Below are 21,611 nucleotides of genomic sequence, written 5' to 3'. Positions count from 1 at the left end.
TAGCCTCTGTGCATGGCTATGCCATAGACTTTAAATGGAGCAACAGGGAATATATATGAACACAGCTCTATGCAAAGTCCTTCTATTAGAAGCCAAGCAGCTGAAGGAAAGGGAGGCCAAAACCCCACCGATCTGACAATTTATAGTTGACAATTGATAGACGGTGACCTTCTAAATCTGCCCCAACAGCAGGTGTCAGTTGAAAGCCAATAGACAAATCACCACCAGAGTCTGGCAGCAGTTTACCACCCTCTTCCCATCCAAAATACATGCAAATCTGAGCATTAATTTATTTTCAGGGTAAATAAACTTAACATTACATTCTAGGTGTGTGCACAAGATTAGCTCACTGCCCCTAGAGATGATTTCTAGGTAAGTCTAGTCTGGTGCATGGACTCTGGCTGCTACCCTGGTAGCCCCAAACTAAGGAAAATTTCTTGTATTTCTCCAACAAATTATTATTATTTCCATTATTATTTTAGAGTAAAATGTACTTGGTGGTACAGACTATCAAATTCCTCCTACGCAAAACTATGAAAACCTCCTACACGGTTTAGCCAGAAGACTTTAATCATAGCATGCCATGGGATTGGGAAAGAGAGCTGTTGGTCAAACTAGTTATGTAAAATATATGGCGGCTTTAGTTTATTTGAATCCCATACCTAAATTTTTTTCAGCTGTAAAACCTTTGCCTGTTGAAATTAAATCCAGAAAAAAGAAAAGAAAAAAAAATGTCAAAAGGCTTAATACGATTGTTTTAAATAAGACATTTCGTATTATTTTTTTTATTTATTTTGAAATATTCTTGTTCCCATACCCACTAAACAATAAATGGGGAGGGGAGGGGGGATTTTGGTCATCAGTCAGCACTCGGCACTACATCTACTTTAAAGATACTCATGTATTGACCTCCTCACTCATTTACATAGATCTACTTAGGTTTGACAGATAGCTAAAGGCTTTTTCCAATCCAGTCTATTAGTTTCCACATTAGACACTCACATTTAGAAATCCATTATTTGCTGTCTTTGCTGCTTTATATATTAACTAATTCAAAAAAGAAAAGTGTATGTAGACCAAAGTATCAAAGACTCATTAAGCTTTATTAGTACAAAATGCACAAAAATAAGACAAACACTTAAAAGCACATAAAATGAGAGATACAACTCCAAATCCACAAGGGCAGGAAGGGGGGGATCTGGTCATTGTACATCAGATTCATGTGTACATTGCCACAAGTACAGAGATAAGTAAGTAATGGGGAAATACAACAAAATGCCCAGAGTAAATAAATCAGTAAGCCAGGAAGAGGTTAAGTCCTGAGTAATAGCCCCATGATAAGGTGCATAGAAACGAAGTGGATTTCACCCGTAAAAAAAAAATATATATGCAGGCTGAAACTGAGAACCCAACAGGACGTAAATGAAGTATAAGCAATAAATTACCTAGTGGAGAGGGTGAGAGAGTGTAAGACCAGACCGCCGTGGGCCGACGTTTCACCAAGATAGGCTTCTTCCGGGGCGTGTCCTTAGGTTAAAGACTGACTATGTTTATATACCAGTGTACCCAATCAGATGCCCGAATAATACCCATGTGACCCGACTTGTGAGCGCGTCATATCGTGACGTCCATGACAACCCATATCACACGAGAGTACGCTAGATATTGTAGCCGTGTTCTCAGCCTTTACAGTGCTTTATATATTAACAACATTTTACATCATCATTTGTTTTAGTTTTTTCAAGAGATGAACTGTCTGAAGGTAGTAAATACATGTAAGAAGTGTAAAGCCACTACTATACGTGATCATTTATCTTAAAGGAAAAAAATGTTATCAAATCAACTGGTGCCAGAAAGTTAAATAGATTTGTAAATTACTTCTATATAAAAATCTTAATCCTTCCAGTACTTATTAGCTGTTGTATGCTCCACAGGAAGTCTGAATACAGTGCTCTCTGCTGACACTTCTGTCCATCAGGAATTGTCCAGAGCAGGAAAGGTTTGCTACCAGGTTCCTTATACCGACAGAGGTGTCAGCAGAGAGTACTGTGGTCAGGCAGAAAATAATTCCATAAAGAAGTACAACTTCCTGTGGAGCATACAGCAGCTGACAAGTACTGGAAGGATTAAGTTTTTAAATAGAAGTAATCTGCAAATCTCTTTAACTTTCTGGCACCAATTGATTTTTATAAAATTTGTTTTCCACCGGAGTACCCCTTTAAAGCCTATTAGCCCTCTCCAGTACCTGGTAACTGTACATAACTTTTCTTAGACTTGACATAAGTGCCAGGTATCTTGTGCAAAGCCTGAGTGGGTGGGAGAAGGAAAGCATAACTACATGGCACTGTAACTTCACCCCATGCCTTCTCAGGAGATGTCGAGACTGCTAAATAAAGCATAATATATATTGACCATCTGCAGGAATGTCAGACCATAAACGTGTAACTGTTTAGACTATTGGGTTCTATTTCATGCTGGTATATGATTAAATGACAAACTACTATATTTCTCAATAAAGGATAATAGCAAAACTAGAAAAAGTGACTTTTTGTGTATCAACCCAAAGTGCATTTCAGAGCAAAATTGTATATGTGAAATCTTAAAGGTTCCATTATTGGTTTGTGCATGTGTGTGTGTGTGTGTGTGGGGGGGGGGGGGGGGGGATGTGTTTAGGGGTTTCTTATCCGAACAACCCTGCCACTCAGTTAGTTGAAGGTGCCCCTGTGCTGTTCTGAGCGCTGTGGCTTTTCTGTACATTTGGTAGCATCTTTTCCTAGTACTGCAGCTTTTCCCATTAAACCAAAGCACCAGCCCTTTAGTCAGCCAATCAGCAGAGATGCCACAAGTTCTGCTGCTCTGGTATTGTGGCATGTCCTAAAAGGTGGGCATAAGCCTTCAATGACTGACAATTATTTGGGTGACAGCTCCATCTCTCCAGCTATCTTGTGCATGTGTTCTCCATAGAGAAAGAGGGGGCAGGCTGCTGCTAGACAGCTCCTGATCCTTTTCTCCCTATCATAATCTGTCACAGAAGAGTTAGGAGGCACCCATACACTTTAAACAGCTGGTCCTGACAAAGATATTGGGCTCGACAGACTTTGGCCAAGAGTGTATAGGGACTGTAAAGCGGTACTCCCCTATCCCCTATCCCCAAAGCATATGGGATAAGTTTTTAGATCGCGGGGATCCTGCCACTGAGGACTCCTGCGATCTCAGACGCGGCACCCCTGTCATTCGGTGCACGGAGCGAACAGTGCTCCGTTCCCAATGACTGGCGATGCCAGCTGCCACGCCCCCTCCATTCACATCTATGGGAGAAGGCATGACAGTTATGTACTAGCCGTCATACCCCCTCCCATAGACATGAATGGAGCATGCAGCAAGCCCAGAGATCACGGGGGTCCCCAACATCTTATCCCCTATCTTTTGGATAGGGGATACAATATTTTCAGTGTAGTACCCCTTTAAGGATAGGACATCAATAAAAGGTCTGTGCAGCGTTTCAAGTATGGCATGTTTTTCATAAGATGAGCTTTTTTTTACACAGTTTACTTCTTGAATGATAATTGATATTCAGCTTAATATTCTTCTGATTTACTGGACATTTTTTTATGGTTTGCTTGTGCCTGTGGTATATGTCTTGCTAAGGCTCCTGTCACACTATGAGTATTCATCCGTTAGTAAACATCCGTTTTCTGTGTTAAAATGGATGTATAATAACGGATGAAATAACGGGTGCTAACGGATGAATAGTGTCCATGAAAATAACGGACATATTCATCCGAGACCCGTTATAACATTCTTCATGTATGGCCATTTTAACACCTCTGCCTACAGACTCCCACAGCCGAGACTACTTCTACTCCCATCATGGAAAAGACTTGTTTCCATGATTGGAGTTGTAATTCCCTGACGGTGGCTGGGGAGGCTACATTAGTGTTTCTACTACTACCCCCATCATGGAACAGACTCTGTTCCATGATGGGGGTTGTAGTACAGGGGCTGATGGATTGATAGCACTGGGTCTCACTTCTGAGACCCCATGTGATCAGAAGTTATTAAGCAGGGGAGCTGTCGGCATGATCCACTCCTCTGCGATGTATCGTGTGTTCTTACTTTCATTTTTAAATCTCCCGCAGGGAGCCCTGAATGGCCGGTACCAAGGAGCCATTCAGGGCTCTCCGCAGGGTTTTTAAAATGAATATTGTGATTGGCAGCGGGGGCCATATGTTTATTAAAAGCGCTGTGGTGGGCAAGATATAAAGAGCTGCAGGGGGGCAGACACATAGCGCATTTATAATATGCCCCCCGCAGCACATTAATAAAGATATGATCCCCGCCGACGCACTTATAATTATATACCCCCTGCCGGCGCATTTATAAATATATACCCCCTGCCGTTTACCCCCCCGTCCCATTTATAATGTGCCCCCCACAACGCATATTATGCCACTGCAGCGCTATATGTGAAAAGTATTTCTATCAGCAGTGCATCGGGCCAGCAGCGGGGGGCACATTATATAAATGTGCCGGCGGGGGGTATATATATATATATATATATATATATATATATATATATATATATATGCGACGGTGGGAGTCATATCTTTATTAATGCACTGTTGTGGGCATATTATAAATGCGCTGGGGGGCTAGATATATAGGCTATATGTCTGCCCCCCCCTGCAGCGCTATATATCTTGCCCCCCCCCCCACAGCTCTTTTAATATACATATGGCTCCCGCTGCCATTTTAAAAACCCCGCTGGAAGCCCTGAATGGCTCCTTGGTACTGGCCATTCAGGGCTCCAGGCGGGGAATTTAAAAATGAAAGTAAAAACACACAATACATCGCAGGGTTGCGGACTATGCCGCCCGCTCCCCTGCTTTATAACTTCTGATCGCATGGGGTCTCAGAAGTGAGACCCGGTGCGATCAATCCCTCAGCCCTGTACTACAATCCCCATCATGGAACAGACTCTGTTCCATGATGGGGGTAGTAGTACAAACACTAATGTAGCCTCCCCAGCCACCGGCAGACTCCCACAGCCGGGGAATTACTACTCCCATCATGGAAACAAGTCTTTTCCATGATGGGAGTAGTAGTAGTCCCTCAGCACTGCAGGAGTCTGCTGATGTCACCTCTTCTGAGCATGCTCAGAAGAAATAACAGATATTATAAACCAGGTGCAAACGGATGACATAAAGGCTCATCCGTTTGCCATAGACTTCAATGTTAAAAATAACGGCCATTAATTTACCCGTTTCTTGTGACGGAAGAAAAATTTGTGCATGTGCAGTTTTTCCTTCCGTTACAAATAACGTCCGTTATTCATGACGGGCTATAATGGGTCATAACGGATAATAAAAAAAATCCTATAGACTTGAATGGGACTTTGTAACGGACATTTAACATCCGTTTTTAAGGCTTTTCTAACTGATGTTTATAATGAATCTTTTAACAGATCAACTTTATAGTGTGAAAGGGGCCTACGTTCGCTGTTGTAGTTATTTCTCACCAATTACTATACAGTTTAAATGTTTGACATTTTTGACTATTTTGTATTTAATAAAGACATGTATTCTATCAAAATGCAATTAAAGTGACAGGTCAATGAATACTAATACATTTTTATTTTTTGTGCTATAGGAATACACTATAGATGTATTCTTTCGTCAAAATTGGGAAGATGAAAGACTGAGGTTTACTGGACCAATGCGTATTCTTCGATTAAACAATCTGATGGCTAATAAAATTTGGACACCGGACACTTTCTTTCATAATGGAAAAAAATCTATAGCCCATAACATGACAATGCCAAATAAGCTTCTGAGAATTCAGGATGATGGAACACTGCTATATACCATGAGGTAGTTACTTTGTTATGTAGTTTTGATACATGTACAATATACATTTTTGATGACATTTTATGACTATTTAGTTTTTTTATTATACATGAATGCCTTACTGTCATTTGTAAAAATGTATGGCATGTCTTCTGGACACATCAAAAGCTTAAAGAGGTACCCCAGTGGAAAACAAGTTTTTTTTTCAATCAGATTTGTAAATTACTTCTATTTAAATATCTTAATTATTCCAGTACTTATCAGCTGTTGTATATTCCAGAGGAAGTTGAGTTATTTTCTTTCTGACCACAGTGCTCTTTGAGATGTTTGCTATTGGGTTTTGCTCATACTCTGGGCAGTTCCTGACATGGACAGAGGTGTCAGCAGAGAGCAGGGTGGTCAGACTGGAAAGAACAACTCAACTTCCTCTGGAACATACAGCAGTTGATAAGTACTGGAAGGATTAAGATTTTTAAATAGAAGTACCGGTGTACCTCTTTACAGTAATTTGCATCGGGTTTCAGTACTGAGACTCTATGCAATCTTGAGTTTGAACCCGGTGAAGCGCACTGCAGCACGTTTCACTCCCTGGCTGTCAAACTATAGACTATAATTGAGTGAATGAGTTGGACGAGGCAGCCTGCTGCCGCACACTTCACCAGGTTGTAATTCTGCAATTCAGTCTGGACGAAATGTTGAAAGTTTTTAAAAATGACAGAAGCTATTTAAATTGTTTTGTATAGGGAAATTCACAAACAGAAGAATATTGAATGTCAAATATTTAAGTCACAGACAATATTCACAGTATATAATGTTTAATTTGTTAATGTTTTGGGGTGTTACTCACCTTGTCCAGTTTCAGTACCACATCCCAGCCAGTAGACAAATCTCCTGGTAACACCTATTTCTGATTTCTAGACAATGAGATGCTTCTTATATTAGTCTCAGCAATGGTATCCCTTGCTCTAGACACAAAACCTGACAATGACCAAACACCAGTCGATGGTCTGCTGCCATGCTTGTGGTGGTAATATCAGGCCTGGCTGAGCAGTAGACCTCTAAGGCATTGCTTGCTAATGTAGGTGTATATAGGCTCTTGTTCATGTGTTTCTTCTACTAAATTAAATTTTTAAAATTGTTCCTGACCTTAGAATTGTTTCTAACTATACTCCTGCCTTGTCTGCTGGTAGATGTTGTTCTATTATTGGGTTTGACTCTTGGCTCTATAACTGACTACACACCCGTTTTATTATCTTGGACCAGCCCTGGACCTTCTTTTATAAGACAGGGTAGAGGAAAGCCGTTATGTTTCTGACTCTTGCTTCACCCATGGAAGATGATTTATCTGAGTATGAAAAAAAGTTTTTTCTGCTAAAATGACATATCAGTCAATATGATGTCTATTTTTTCTTACAAATCAATTTCTGGTGTTGAAATGGATAATGGAAGGTGTTAAAGTCACCTCATGACTGTATTATCATGTTTTTGATGATAATTTAATAATGCAGTTTTCTATGCTGGCAGAGTTTTTATGTGTAGCAACTACAGATCAACACGAAAAAGACAAAAAAATGAAGATGATGGATATTGTAGACACATGTCTTTATTTGTCTGTAGTCAGCTAGGAATATCAAATGCATTTCCTCAGAAATCTGAAAATTGACTGTTATGTTATATATTGTAAGCTTGGAGTTCAGCAATAATAATAATAATAATTAAAAAAAATGATAAATACACTTTTTTTTTTTCCAAATTTCAATTTCCCCTGCCACATAGGGGTTTGGGTTACAGAGGCCGATAACCATGATAATGTGAGAGTTATCACAGTCAGGTTTTTGTGTAGCTCTACAACTTGTTGTCATGTAAGGCTAGGTTCACATATGTCCGGCATCTGGCATAGGTGAACTCAGCCTAGATCTCGACGTAACTGATGCCATAACTGATGACAACATGTATCAGTTGTCATCAATTGTATGACATCTGGCATCCATTGTTTCTGGACGCCGTACAGGGGAACATAACGTAACGTAAGCTGCGTTGCCCTGTCCGGTGCCGTCCGCCGTGTCCAACCATCCGGCGTCCAAACTGAGAAGCCAGATGATTGGGAACTGTCCCATTCAAATGAATGTGATCAGTTCTAGCATCATTTTCCCTCCGGTGTACACCAGTGCATGCACATATGTGAACCCAGTCTAACAATCCGTTCACATGACCAGGATAGATTCTGATTCAGTTCAAGTAAACGGTGAAGACTCTTATTAAATAGTTGAGAACAGAGATCTTGAAAACCTAAAGGAATTAGTACAGAAAATACTGTATGTTAGGAACCTGTATGATTTGATTTTCCATTACACAATAAATATGCATTGTTTGCTAAATTTATAATAACCCTTTACATGACAAATTAAACTTTGTAATAGTAGAAATATTGAACTGCTATTTGGGTGATGTATGGTGAGTGTAAAATTATAAAACATATTTCACATCCATATCCTAGACAAGGACATTACAAACCAGTAGTAACTTTAAGTAGAAACATTTTTTTAATTGTATTAATGTAAGTTCAGTAAGTATATGTCTTATAATATATCCATATAAGGTTCAAAGTTTAATATTTCTATCACAGTTCCATGTCCACTGCTTCTATTAACACATTATACTGTAGATCAAGTATACTTGGAACTTACCTGAATCATCAGTCAGGTGAAGGTTCAAGATGAACACTAAAGTACAGTTATTGTTTTGTTACTGTTTCACTTACTTATTTGTTAAACAAAAAAAAATAATAATTGATTTCAGACAGACCCCTAACCACACGCATTAACTCATTAAGACCACAGCTTACATTGTCTGCCTGCTCAAAGGTTGGCAGACAATGTAATAGAGCAGCAGGTAGAATGCTTCAGTGTATAGGTAGAGGTATTAGTAGAAGAAAGAGGGAAGTGCTCATGTTTTTATAGGGAGAGGTATTAGCAGTAGAGAAGGAAGTGCTCATGCCGCTGTACAGAGCACTGATGAGACCTCACTTGGAGTATTATTTGCAGTACTGAGAACCATGGAGAGGATTTATCAAAACCTGTGTAGAAAAAGTGGATCAGTAGTGGATAAGTTGCCCATAGCAACCAATCAGATTGCTTCTTTATTTTTAAAAAGGCCTTTCTCTACACAGGTGTCTCCAGAAGGATATAGATACTTTGGAGAGAGTTCAGAGAAAATCTTCTAAACTAATACATGGATTGCAGGATAAAACTTACCAGGAAAGGTTAAAGGACCTTAAAGGGGTATTCCAGGAAAAAACGTTTATATATATATATATATATATATATATATATATATATATATATATATATATATCAACTGGCTCCAGAAATTTAAACAAATTTGTAAATTACTTCTATTAAAAAATCTTAATCCTTTCAGTACTTATGAGCTTCGGAAGTTAAGGTTGTTCTTTTCTGTCTAAGTAATCTCTGATGACACCTGTCTCGGGAACCACCCAGTTTAGAAGTAATTCCCATAGCAAACCTCTTCTAAACTGGGCGGTTCCCGAGACACGTGTCATCAGAGATTACTTAGACAGAAAAGAACAACCTAAACTTCAGAAGCTCATAAATACTGAAAGGATTAAGATTTTTTAATAGAAGTCATTTACAAATCTGTTTAACTTTCTGGAGCCAGTTGATATATAAAAAAAAGTTTTTTCCTGGATAACCCCTTTAACAACAATGTAAAGGAGGAGAGGATATTTAAAAGAAGAAAAACTACCACAGAAGGACATAGTTTTATATTAAAAGGGCAAAGGGGCTTTCATGTTAGGTGTTTCACAGGAATAGCAGCAACGTGAAGGAGAAAATTCAAAATCTTCATTTTTTACATGCATGTTCTTGTAGAGCCATTTTTTGAATTTTTACAAGGGGTAAAAGGCGAGAAATCCCCCCAAAATTTGTAACCCCATTTCTCTCAAGTAAGGAAATATCTCATATGTGGATGTAAAGTGCTCTGTGGGTGCACGAGAGAGCTCAGAAGGGAAGGAGCGACAATGGGATTTTGGAGAGTGAATTTTGCTGAAATGGTTTTTGGGGGGCATGTCACATTTAGGAAGCCCCTATGGTGCCGAAACAGCAAAAAAAAAAAAACAAAAAAAAAAACACATGGCATACAATTTTGGAAACGACACCCCTTAAGTATTGTAAAAAGGGGTACAGTGAGCCTTAACACCCCACAGGTGATTGACGATTTTTCGTTAAAGTTGGATGTGTAAATTAAAACATTTTTTTAAATTAAAATGCAGGTTTTTTTCCCCAAATTTCAATTTTTTTACAAGGGGTAATAGGAGAAATGCCCCCTAAAATTTGTAACCCCATTTCTTGTGAGTATGGAAATACCCCATGTGTGGACGTCAAGTGCTCTGCTGCTGCACTACAATGCTCAGAAGAGAAGGAGCCGCATTTGGCTTTTGGAAAGCAAATTTTGCTGAAATGGTTTTTGGGGGGCATGTCACATTTAGGAAGCCCCTATGGTTCCAGAACCAGAACAAAAAAAACACATGGCGCACTATTTTGGAAACTACACCCCTCGAGGAACATAACAAGGGGTACAGTGAGCCTAAACATCCCACAGGTGTTTTACGACTTTTCGTTAAAGTCGGATGTGTAAATGAAAGAAAAAATGTTTTCACTAAAATGCTGTTTTTCCCCAAATTTTACATTTTTACAAGGGGTAATAGGAGAAAATGTCCCCCAAAATGTGTAACCCCATTCTTTCTGAGTATGGAAATACCCCATGTGTGGATGTCAAGTGCTCTGCTGCCGCACTATAATGCTCAGAAGAGAAGGAGCGCCACTGGGCTTTTGGAGAGAGAAATTGTTTGGAATGGAAGTCGGGGGCCATAAGCATTTACAAAGCCCCCCGTGGTGCCAGAACTGTGGGACCCCCCACATGTGACCCCATTTTGGAAACTTCACCCCTCACAGAATTTAATAAGGGGTGCAGTGAGCATTTACACCCCACTGGCATTTGACAGATCTTTGGAACAGTGGGCTGAGCAAATGAAAAATGACATGGGGTCACACGAGGGGGGGAGTGGTCCATTGTTCTGGGACTATGGGGGCTTTGTAAACACACATGGTCTTCAATTCTCTCTCCAAAAGCCCAATGGCACTCCTTCTTTTCTGAGCATTGTAGTTTGCCCGCAGAGTACTTTACATTCATATTGGGGGGCCTTTTTTTCCTATTTCCCTTGTGAAAATGAAAAATTTTGTGTAACACCAGCATTTTAGTTCAATTTTTTTTTCATTTTCTCATCCAACTTTAATGAAAATTTGTCAAACACCTGTGGGGTGTTTAGGCTCACTATACCCCTTGTTATGTTCCGTGAGGGGTGTAGTTTCCAAAATGGGGACACACGTGGGAATTAATTTTTTGTGTGTATGTTAGAACCACTGTCAAATCAGACACCCCTGTGCAAATCACCAATTTAGGCCTCAAATGTACATAGTGCTCTCTCACTCCTGAGCCTTGTTGTGCGTCCACAGAGCACTTTACGCCCACAAATGTGGTATTTCCGTACTCAGGAGAAATTGCGATACAAATTTTGGGTGATTTTTTTCCTTTTACCTCTTATGAAAATAAAAAGTATGGGACAACACCATCATGTTAGTGTAAACATTTTAATTTTTTTACACTAACAGGCTGGTGTAGACCCCAACTTTTCCCTTTCATAAGGGGTAAAAAGCCACCCAAAATTTCTAACTCAATTACTCCCAAGCACGGAAATACCCCATATGTGGCCCTAAACTGTTTCCTTGAAATACGACAGGGCTCTGAAGTGAGAGAGCGCCATACGCATTTAAGGACTAAATTAGGTATTGCATAGGGGTGGTTATAGGGGTATTCTACGCCAGTGATTCCCAAACAGGGTGCCTCCAGCTGTTGCTAAACTCCCAGCATGCCTGGACAGTCATTGGCTGTCCGGAAATGCTGGGAGTTTTTGTTTTGCAACAGCTGGAGGCTCCGTTTTGAAAACACTGCCGTACGATACGTTTTAAATTTTTATTGGTGGGGACTGTGTAAGGGGGTGTATATGTAGTGTTTTACCCTTTATTATGTGTTAGTGTAGTGTATTGTAGTGTTTTTAGTGTACATTCACACAGGCGGGGGTTTACAGTGAGTTTCCCGCTAGGAGTTTTAGCTGCGGTGTAAAATTTGCAACAGCTCAAACTTGAAGAAGGAAACCCACTGTAAACCCCCGCCGTGTGAATGTACCCTGTACATTCACATGGGGGGGGGGGGGGGCAAACCTCCAGCTGTTGAAAAACTACAACTCCCAGCATGCACTAACAGACCGTGCATGCTGGGAGTTGTACTTTTGCAACAGCTGAAGGCACACTGGTTGGAAAACCTTCAGTTCGGTTCTGTTACTTGACTCAGTATTTTCGATCCAGTGTGCCTCCAGCTGTTGCAAAACTGCTACGCCCAGCATGTACTGATCACAACTCCCAGCATGGCGAGACAGCCGTTTGCTGTTTGTGCATGCTGGGAGTTGTAGTTTTGCAAGATTTAGAGGGCCACGGTTTAGAAACCACCGCGCAGTGATCTCCAAACAGTGGCCCTCGGATTTTGCAAAACTACAAATCCCAGCATGCTTAGACAGCAAACTGCTGTGTGGGCATTCTGGGAGTTGTAGTTTGGCAAGATCTAGAGGACCACAGTTTAGAGACCACTGCACAGTGATCTCCAAACTTTAGCCCTCCAGCTGTTGCAAAACTACAAATCCCAGCATGCCCAAACAACAAACAGCTGTCTGGGTATGCAGGGTGTTGTAGTTTTGCAACATCTGGAGGGATACAGTATAGAGACCGCTGTATAATGGTCTCCAAACTGTAGCCCTCCAGATGTTGCAAGGCAACTCACCGGCTTCCGTAGTCTGCACCAGGCAGCCAGCTGCACGTCATCGCGGCGCCCGCTTCGGCCGCCGATGTTAAGTGACCACCGGTCACAGAACAGTTCCCCCGTTCTGCCTGGACTACTGTGGGTGGGCAGATCGGGGGAACCGAACTTTAACTCCCCCTCACCCCCGATCTGCTATTCTGACCGACCAATAGCAGGGATAGGAGGGGTGGCACCCCCTGCCACCTAACTCCTATCTCTTCAGGGAGATCGTGGGTGTCTTGGACAGCCCCGATCCCCCTTATTTTCCGGGTCACAGGAGACCCGTATGACCCGGAATCGTCAAAGATCGCCGGTCTGAATTGACCGGCGATTTGCGGCGATTGCTGACATGGGGGGGTCTCAGGACTCTCATCGGAGATGTGCCGGGATGCCTGGTGAATGATTTCAGCAGGCATCCCAGTCCGATCCCCGACCGGCTAGCGGCGGGGACCGAAATTCCCACGGGCGTACCTGTACGCCCTCAGTCGTTAAGGACCATAACCTCCTCCAATACATCTATGATGGCAGATCTAAAATGGTTTTTAGTTGGTTTTCCCAATCCAAATTGTGACCCATTACTGGTATAGAGCCAAATGAAACAAATCTAGTTAGCTGCTGCCAGAGACAGCTTAGGAAGTTAAAGAGGTACTCCGGTAGAATATACCATATTTATCGGCGTATAACACGCACTTTTTAGGCTAAAATTTTTAGCCTAAAGTCTGTGTGCGTGTTATACGCCGATACACCCCCAGGAAAGGCAGGGGGAGAGAGGCCGTCGCTGCCCGCTTCTCTCCCCCTGCCTTTCCTGGGGTCTAGAGCGCTGCTGTCGGCCCTTTTCACCCCCTGGTTATCGGCGCCGCTGCCCGTTCTGTCCCCCTGACTATCGGTGCCGGCGCTGATAGCCAGGGAGAGAGAAGCGGCGCCGACAGCCAGGGGGAGAGAAGGGGCAGCAGCACCCATTGCCGGCGCCGCTGCCCCGTTGCCTCCCCCCATCCCCGGTGGCATAATTACCTGAGTCCGGTCCGCGCTGCTCCAGGCCTCCGTCGTGCGTCCCCGGCGTCATTGCTATGCGCTGAACGGCGCGGCGCTCTGACGTCATGCGCCGCGCTGTGCATAGCAATGACGCCGGGGACGCACGACGGAGGCCTGGAGCAGCGGAGCAGCGCGGACCGGACTCAGGTAATTATGCTACCGGGGATGGGGGGAGGCAACGGGGCAGCGGCGCCGGCAATGGGTGCCGCTGCCCCTTCTCTCCCCCTGGCTGTCGGCGCCGCTTCTCTCCCCCTGGCTATCGGCGCCGGCACCGATAGTCAGGGGGACAGAACGGGCAGCGGCGCCGATAACCAGGGGGTGAGAAGGGCCGACAGCAGCGCTCTAGACCCCAGGAAAGGCAGGGGGAGAGAAGCGGGCAGCGACGGCCTCTCTCCCCCTGCCTTTCCTGGGGGTGTATCGGGGTATACACGCGCACACACGCACCCTCATTTTTTCATGGATATTTAGGTAAAAAACCTTTTTTACCCAAATATCCGTGGTAAAATGAGGGTGCGTGTTATAGGCCGGTGCGTGGTATACCCCGATAAATACGGTATATATTTTTTTTTAAACAACTGGTATAAGAAAGTTAAACATTTTTGTAAATCGCTTCTATTTAAAAATATTAATCCTTCCAGTACTTATCAGCTGCTGTATACTACAGATATACTACAGAGTCATTTTTGTGAAGTTCTTTCCAGCCTGACAACAGTGCAATCTCTGCTGACACCTCTGTCCGTGTCAGGAACTATCCAGTGCAGGAGAGGTTTTCTATGGACATATGCATCTAATCTGGATAGTTCCTGACACGGACAGAGTTGTCAGCAGAGAGCACTGTGCTCAGACAGAAAAGAAATTCACAAAAAAAGTTTCTGTTTTATACAGCAGCTATTATGTACTGGAAGGATTAAGATTTTTTAATAGAAGTAATTTACAAATCTGTAGAAAGAAAAAGCTACCAAATGCCTCTAGACTAATACCATAAATGGTACATGATGGTTAATTCCAGAAAAATAAAGTCGGACTGTGCTTCACTTTAAATGATGAAAAATAATTTATTATAAAATAATTATATATAAATGAGACATTAATATAAAACATAAATAAAAAAACATAAATTAATACCTCCTTAGACAGGGCCCTTGTGGGGAGGTAATATAGGATGATATAAAGCAATAAAGCATTAAAATCCGCTTATACAGTGAAATCTTCCACTAATCCGACATTGTGTTCACTTTTTATGAAGTGCACTCGATAATTATATATGTTGTAGAATTTCAAGATAGCTCATGTAGTTGTATAGTTACCAGCTCCCATAGATGGAAGAAAGTTCTTGGTGTGATAGTATGGCTGGACGTCCAAGAGGCAGATGACAAATGCTGTGGAGGCTGTGTTCAGCGCTGGCACGCGCTTGCGGCGACGGGCCCGGTTGCCACAGGCCTAGGAGAAGTCGCCGGTCACGGAGATAGATGGATTACTCCGGAGATGGAAGCAAACTCGGAGATAGATGGATCTGCTCCGGGGACAAAGCAAAGCCTCGTGGAGGGCCTCTCGGCATCTGATGGTATCAAAGCAGGTAAATGCAGCCAGGTGTAGATGCAGGATATGGCAGAGCTTAACAGGAGTGGTGACAGAGATAGGGAGATGCAGTTAATGGATTGCGGTAGTCGTGCGGCAATAGCCTCTTTCTCTAGACGCGTTTCAGGGTACTTTATAAACGACCCTTTCCTCAGCATATCTCTACTGAGGAAAGGGTCGTTTATAAAGTACCCTGAAATCCATTAACTGCATCTCCCTATCTCTGACACCCCTCCTGTTAAGCTCTGCCATATCCTGTATCTACACCTGGCTGCATTTACCTGCTTTGATACCATCAGCCGCCGAGAGGCCCTCCACGAGGCTTTGCTTTGTCCCCGGAGCAGATCCATCTACCTCCGAGTTTGCTTCCATCTCCGGAGTAATCCATCTATCTCTGTGAACGGCAACTTCTCCTAGGCCTGTGGCAACCGGGCCCATCGCCGCAAGCGCATGCCATGGACACAGACTCCACAGTATTTGTCATCTGCCTCTCGGACGTCCAGCCATACTAGCACACCAAGAACTTTCTTCCAGCGGATTTTAATGTTTTATTGCTTTATATCATCCTATATTACCTCCCCACAAGGGCCCTGTGTAAGGAGGTATTAATTTATATTATATGTTTTTTATTTATGTTTTATATTAATGTCTCATTTATATATATATAATTATTTTATAATAAATTATTTTTCATCATTTAAAGTGAAGCACAGTCCGACTTTATTTTTCTGTAATTAACCATCATGTACCATTTATGGTATTAGTGTAGAGGCTTTTGGTACCTTTTTCTTTCTACAAATTATTTTACATTTGTACTTTTTTTTGGTGTAAGTACATTCCATATAGCCTCAACTAATTTATTCTGTGAGCTGCACATACCCCAATTTTTCTAATTTACAAATCTGTTTAACTTCCTGGCACCAGTTGATTTGAAAACATTTGTTTTCTACTTGTTTCCACCAGAGTTTCCCTTTAACTCATCTTTAGTAAGCTAACTTTAGTGGTTGCTGCTTCTACCACTATGCAAATTATAAATTCACCATTATTTTATATTTACTATTGTTAGTTTTCTCTACATCTCTCAGAAGACAATCAATGCACTAATAAAAAAATAAGACTAAAGAAATGAACAGACCTGCACATTCCGCCTCCAGGCTGTCTGCAATACTTAGCTACTTCGGGCCAGTCTGCAGCAAGCTGTCTATGGACATATTCTGAAGCGCTCAGAGGCAACAGCCCTTTTGTACATAGAAATGTACTAACTGCCTTGGTATGCACTAATAAAAATAACAGAAAAATTAATTAGAGTAGATGCAGCTTGCAACTATAACAACCAAAATCAGATGTATGAACAAAGATTTTCAGTTGCTGAAATTTCTGCATTATTTTTCTACATTTGTTGTGATAATTCTTCTAATTATTTTATCTAAATCATCTAAATAAAAAAAATCCTGAAAACTTATCCTAAATTTACAGCCACAAAGACTCAAATGCTGGCCCTTTCTCTTCTGTAGAGATCACTTCTCAGCAGTAAACACCTACACAATTACCATTAAAGATAATACCTCTATTAGGCTAAGTTTCAACTTTTTTTGGGGAAAAACGCCAATTCTGCCGCATGGCGTTTTTTCGTCCAAAAAACGCTGTGGCCAGATGTTAGCTGTAAATCAATGAGAAATCGCAAAATTATTTTTCCATTTTTTTTTAGGTGGTACTACTACTCCCAGCATGGAACACACACTGTTCCATAATGGGAGTAGTAGTACCTGTACTAATTGACAGATCGCCCGGGTTCCGTTGCGATCCTTCTGTATAATTTATAGATGTGGGTGGCCGCTCTTCTATGGTCCCCTGCACTGCCATATATACACACCTATTGGTTCCAGCCAATCACAACTCAGTGGGAAATATGAATAGGTGTATATATACGTCTGTGCAGCGGACCATAGAAGAGCGGACGGCCACATCTATACATTATACAGGAGGATCACAGCGGGTGTCAGGAGTGACATCCACTGTGATCTTTCCTTAACTGCAGGTACTACAGCTCCCAACATGGAACAGAGTGTGCTCCATGATGGGAGTAGCAGTACCTGCATTAATAGACAGATCACAGCGGGTATCACTCCTGACATCCGCTGTGATCATCCTTTCTATTGCAGACACGTGGATCGTCTCTATACAGCACTCGCATCTATGCACTATACTGCGGCCAGTGATATGAATAGAACATCACTCATTCATATTTCCCTCTGAGAGCGGTGATTGGCTGCCACCATCCGGCCAATCCCCACTCTGGGTGGAAAATATGAATGGTTGATGTTCTATTCACATCACTGGCCGGAGTACAGAACAGAGATGTGAGCGCTGTATAGAGCCGCTCTGCATCTCTGCTATATTATGGACGATCACATCTGGCTTATGGCTATTAGTACGGGTACTACTACTCCCATCATGGAACAGTGTGTTCCATGCTGCAAGCAGTAGTACTACCTAAAAAATGTAAAAAAAGAGAGAAAAAAAGGGAAACACACACACTTTATTAAAAATGTATTACAATTTTGTTCTAAAAATATATATAAAGTTAAATAAAAAATGTTTCCATCACTACTGCATCCCTTTTTTTTTTTTGTTACCCAATAAATTTTGGGTACCAAAAAAATAATGCCGAAGGGGCCAAAATGCAATTTCCACACAAATGAAAAAACGCCAGAAAAAACGCCAGATGCAGGAAATTGCAAACTTAGGCTTATGAAGATAGAAACAGATTACACAGGTTCCAGTTAACACATGCACTATAAGAATTAAAGAAGATACTTCTGTTGAAATATTTTTTTAAATACTAATACATATGTACTTTTATATATATGAGCCCCACCCATAAGACTTCTCTGGTATGCCAATAAAATGCCCTGGATTGTCATCCGACAAGCAAGACTGCTGCTCCATAACTACATTGAAAAAATAGCATGAACGGGTTGCAAAAATGTTTTTGTTATTATCATAATAACTAAACCTACTTTATAGTGTTAGTTATTACAAAAATGTAAGTGATATGTTCCCTTACATCTCTAGATGTAGTGTTGCGGTTTACATCAATATGATGTTATTGTTCCTTTAAATTATAACAGCCTTTTATAGCGGTTATATTACAGGTAGAGTCATGAACTGTGAAATGATCAAATGATTTACAGTATCATAAAAATAACTGAGTTGTTTAATGGTGTTTTATACAGTTTATAGAGGCTTCTGTGGAGGATTCTGTACTCTAGAACAGGATTGCAGTCATTATATTTTAATAGGTCCATGAAACCAGGATGTCTAAAACCGTATGAGCTTATTATGTAGTGAACTAGAGGCAGCATATGGTAATTGTGGAACTTCAGCCAATGTCCAGTAATATACGGAGACATATGCAACAATAATCAAATAGAAAATATTATATTTTTTTGCAATATTTACATCTTGTCTAAAAACATTGGAGCCATCTGGTCATCGAGAATCAGCTTAAAACTGTTTTCTGGACTTTTGGCACCTAAAAGTAAACTATGTGGTTGGTATTGTAAAGGGTTATAGTTATTACAAAACTGCTCTGATATGTTAAGAAATATGGACCCTCTTCTGCTTAGAGTTTATCAGCATGCCCCGCGATCTGGTATCCCAATTGAAGGATCAGTTAAATTATCAATATCCCCTTTTCTACAGAGCTGGAGAGACACTGAGCCCGATCACTGTACATATGTGATGGCACCTTTACACATAAAGACTATAGTATATTTTGTGATCAGTCATTTTGGATGGGCAATAGCTAAAAAAAATTTTTTTGGAAAAAGTAAACTTTTGTCTAATGGCTGTTTTCTGGTATTGCAGTTCAGCTCTACTAAAGTGCAAGTTTAGAAAATCCCTTAGATTTGTAGTATGTAAGCGAAAGGAGACATAACATTTTGAGTGTCTGTCAGCAGTCTTACATTCATCTCTCTTAACCCCTTAAAGGGTACTCTGCCCCTATCATCTTATAGGGGATAAGATGTCAGATTGCGGGGGTCTCGCCGCAGGGGAATCCCGGGATCTCGGCTGTAGCACCCCGCTGTCATTACTACACAGAGCAAACAGGGGCCGGAGCATCGTGACATCACAGCGCCGCCCCATGTGATGTCACAGCCCGCCCCCTCAATACACGTCTATGGGAGGGTGTGTGGCAGCCGTCATACCCCCTCCCATAGACTTACATTAAGGGGGTGGGCCGTGACGTCACGATGCTTCGGCCCCTGTATCGGCCGTCATTACGCACAGAGCAATTTTGCTTTGTGCAGTAATGAAAGCAAGGGGCTGCAGCCGAGATCCCGGGATTCCCCTGCGGCGGGACCCCCGTAATCTGACATCTTATCCCCTATCCTTTGTATAGGGGATGCGATGTCTAGGGCGGAGTACCCCTTTAATTTTGGCCTTGCAGATACAGCACACCTTTAATTTTACCATTAAAGTGTACTTGCAACATCCCACAAAAAAAATAGATAAATAAATATATTACTCAGTACCCAATTTTTATGCCTCTATCACCTAAATATATTGTAAAAAATACCTATTTTCTTTTACTACTTTAAAAAAATTATAACTACATTCACTAATATTAGTCTGTTTAAAATTGTCATATTCTAACCCCCATAACTTATTTTTCACCATATGGGGCTATATGGGGGCTCATGTTTTGCGCTATGATCTGTGATATGTAGATCTGTATCATTTTTTATTTAATGGCACTTTTTGATTGTTTTTTATTCGTATTTTTATGATATACAGTGTGAAGTGACCAAAAATTTGCCATCCACTCAGCTGAATGGGACATCGCAATTTCACCGCGATGGGCCTGATCAGCTCCACTGAGCTGCCAGGAGAGTTAACCCCGCATTTTAGATGCCACAATCAACTTTAATTGTGATGTTTTAAGGGTTTATCTGCAATGCCTGGCATTCACTGTGGGTTTTGGCTGCTGATAGCAACCGGGACCAACCGCGTATGAAGCGTGCTCAGCTTGTGAGCATGTTTCAAACACCGGTAACGGGACCAGGGTGTAAAGGTACATCCTTGTTCCTTAAGCACCAAACCATAGGTGTTCCGTTACGCCCTTGGTCCTTAAAGTGTTTTTTTTATTTTACACTTTTTTTGTCCCTATTTGGGGCTATTATATGCAATCATTGGCTTGCATTCACTGCAAAATGCTGTGCTATTGTTTACTATTGTACAGCAAGATTGGCACCCTACGGATATAGCCAGGCAAAATCATTGGATTGATGATCCAGCCTGTAGAAGGAAGGCCAGGAGGCCTTCTCTGTCATTTGCTTCATTAGACCCCTATTTTCTCACCGGTGGTTTGATAAGCATCCCAAACCCACAGGCATCTCTGTAATCTAAACCATCTATAGGGTTTATGGCAGACATAACTATGTTCGCTGATGTCCACCATTAGCAGCGGGTTCACACCTGCTGGAACCCACAGTCTATAAAGCGAGCTCAGCTCCAGCATGCACGTCTCGTGTTACATGTCCTTGATATGCGCCTGCCACACACTTCAGTGATGGTCACATACCCCACGGAGCTGGAGCTGATCGGGCCCACCATGGCAAAATCATGGGGTCCCGGTCTGCTGAGAGGATAGGCAGAGGGTCAATACCTGCCTCTGTCTTGTCCATTCAGTGCTCCGGTACTCCAGGCGGCCTCAGCAGTCTGTAGTGATAAAGCGTTGATAACACTGATTATTGCTGTTCTATGGCACTAAATTGTTCAACATTGTGCATGCAATAGTTCCCTATGCGGACTAAAAAAAATTTAAATAATATATAAACAGAAGCCCCCAAAAGTTGCAAAATTTTTTTTTTTTGTCCCAAAATTATTATTATTATTATTTTTTTGTTTCACCGTAGATTTAGTGGTAAATGAGTGGTGTCATCACAAAGTACAATTGATGGTGCAATACACAAGCTGTCATATGGCCCTGTAGGTGGAAAATTTTAAACATTATGGCTATTAGAAGAGGAGAAAAACCATCCTTAATGGCTTAATAATTTGTATGTTTACAGATTTCAGGACTGACTAAATTAAGGTCTGGAGATAAAAGAACTGATTAGCCATACTGGAGATATGCAATGAATAAAAGTAATTTGTATTTTGGAGAATCAAGGGAAAATAAAATGTTTTTAGATTGGCACATCTCTCCTTAGGTCTAAA

General features: G+C 41.5%; 1 protein-coding gene across 3 annotated transcripts in view; it reads left to right on the top strand.

The window, feature by feature from the left end:
• The window catches only part of GABRA2 (gamma-aminobutyric acid type A receptor subunit alpha2), a 204,027-nt gene that overhangs the window by 81,767 nt on the left and 100,649 nt on the right, over nucleotides 1-21,611 (top strand). For all 3 annotated transcript variants that reach the window (XM_056557356.1, XM_056557366.1, XM_056557375.1), the window contains one exon: nucleotides 5,650-5,870. In XM_056557356.1, coding sequence (XP_056413331.1) covers nucleotides 5,650-5,870 — 221 coding nt within the window. The remainder of the gene's footprint in view (nucleotides 1-5,649; nucleotides 5,871-21,611) is intronic.

This window comes from Hyla sarda, chromosome 1 (genome assembly GCF_029499605.1).
Source record: "Hyla sarda isolate aHylSar1 chromosome 1, aHylSar1.hap1, whole genome shotgun sequence".
NCBI classification, from domain to species: Eukaryota; Metazoa; Chordata; class Amphibia; order Anura; family Hylidae; genus Hyla; species Hyla sarda.
The sequence above is the reverse complement of the archived record's forward strand: the minus strand, read 5'-3'. Positions and strand labels throughout refer to the sequence as shown.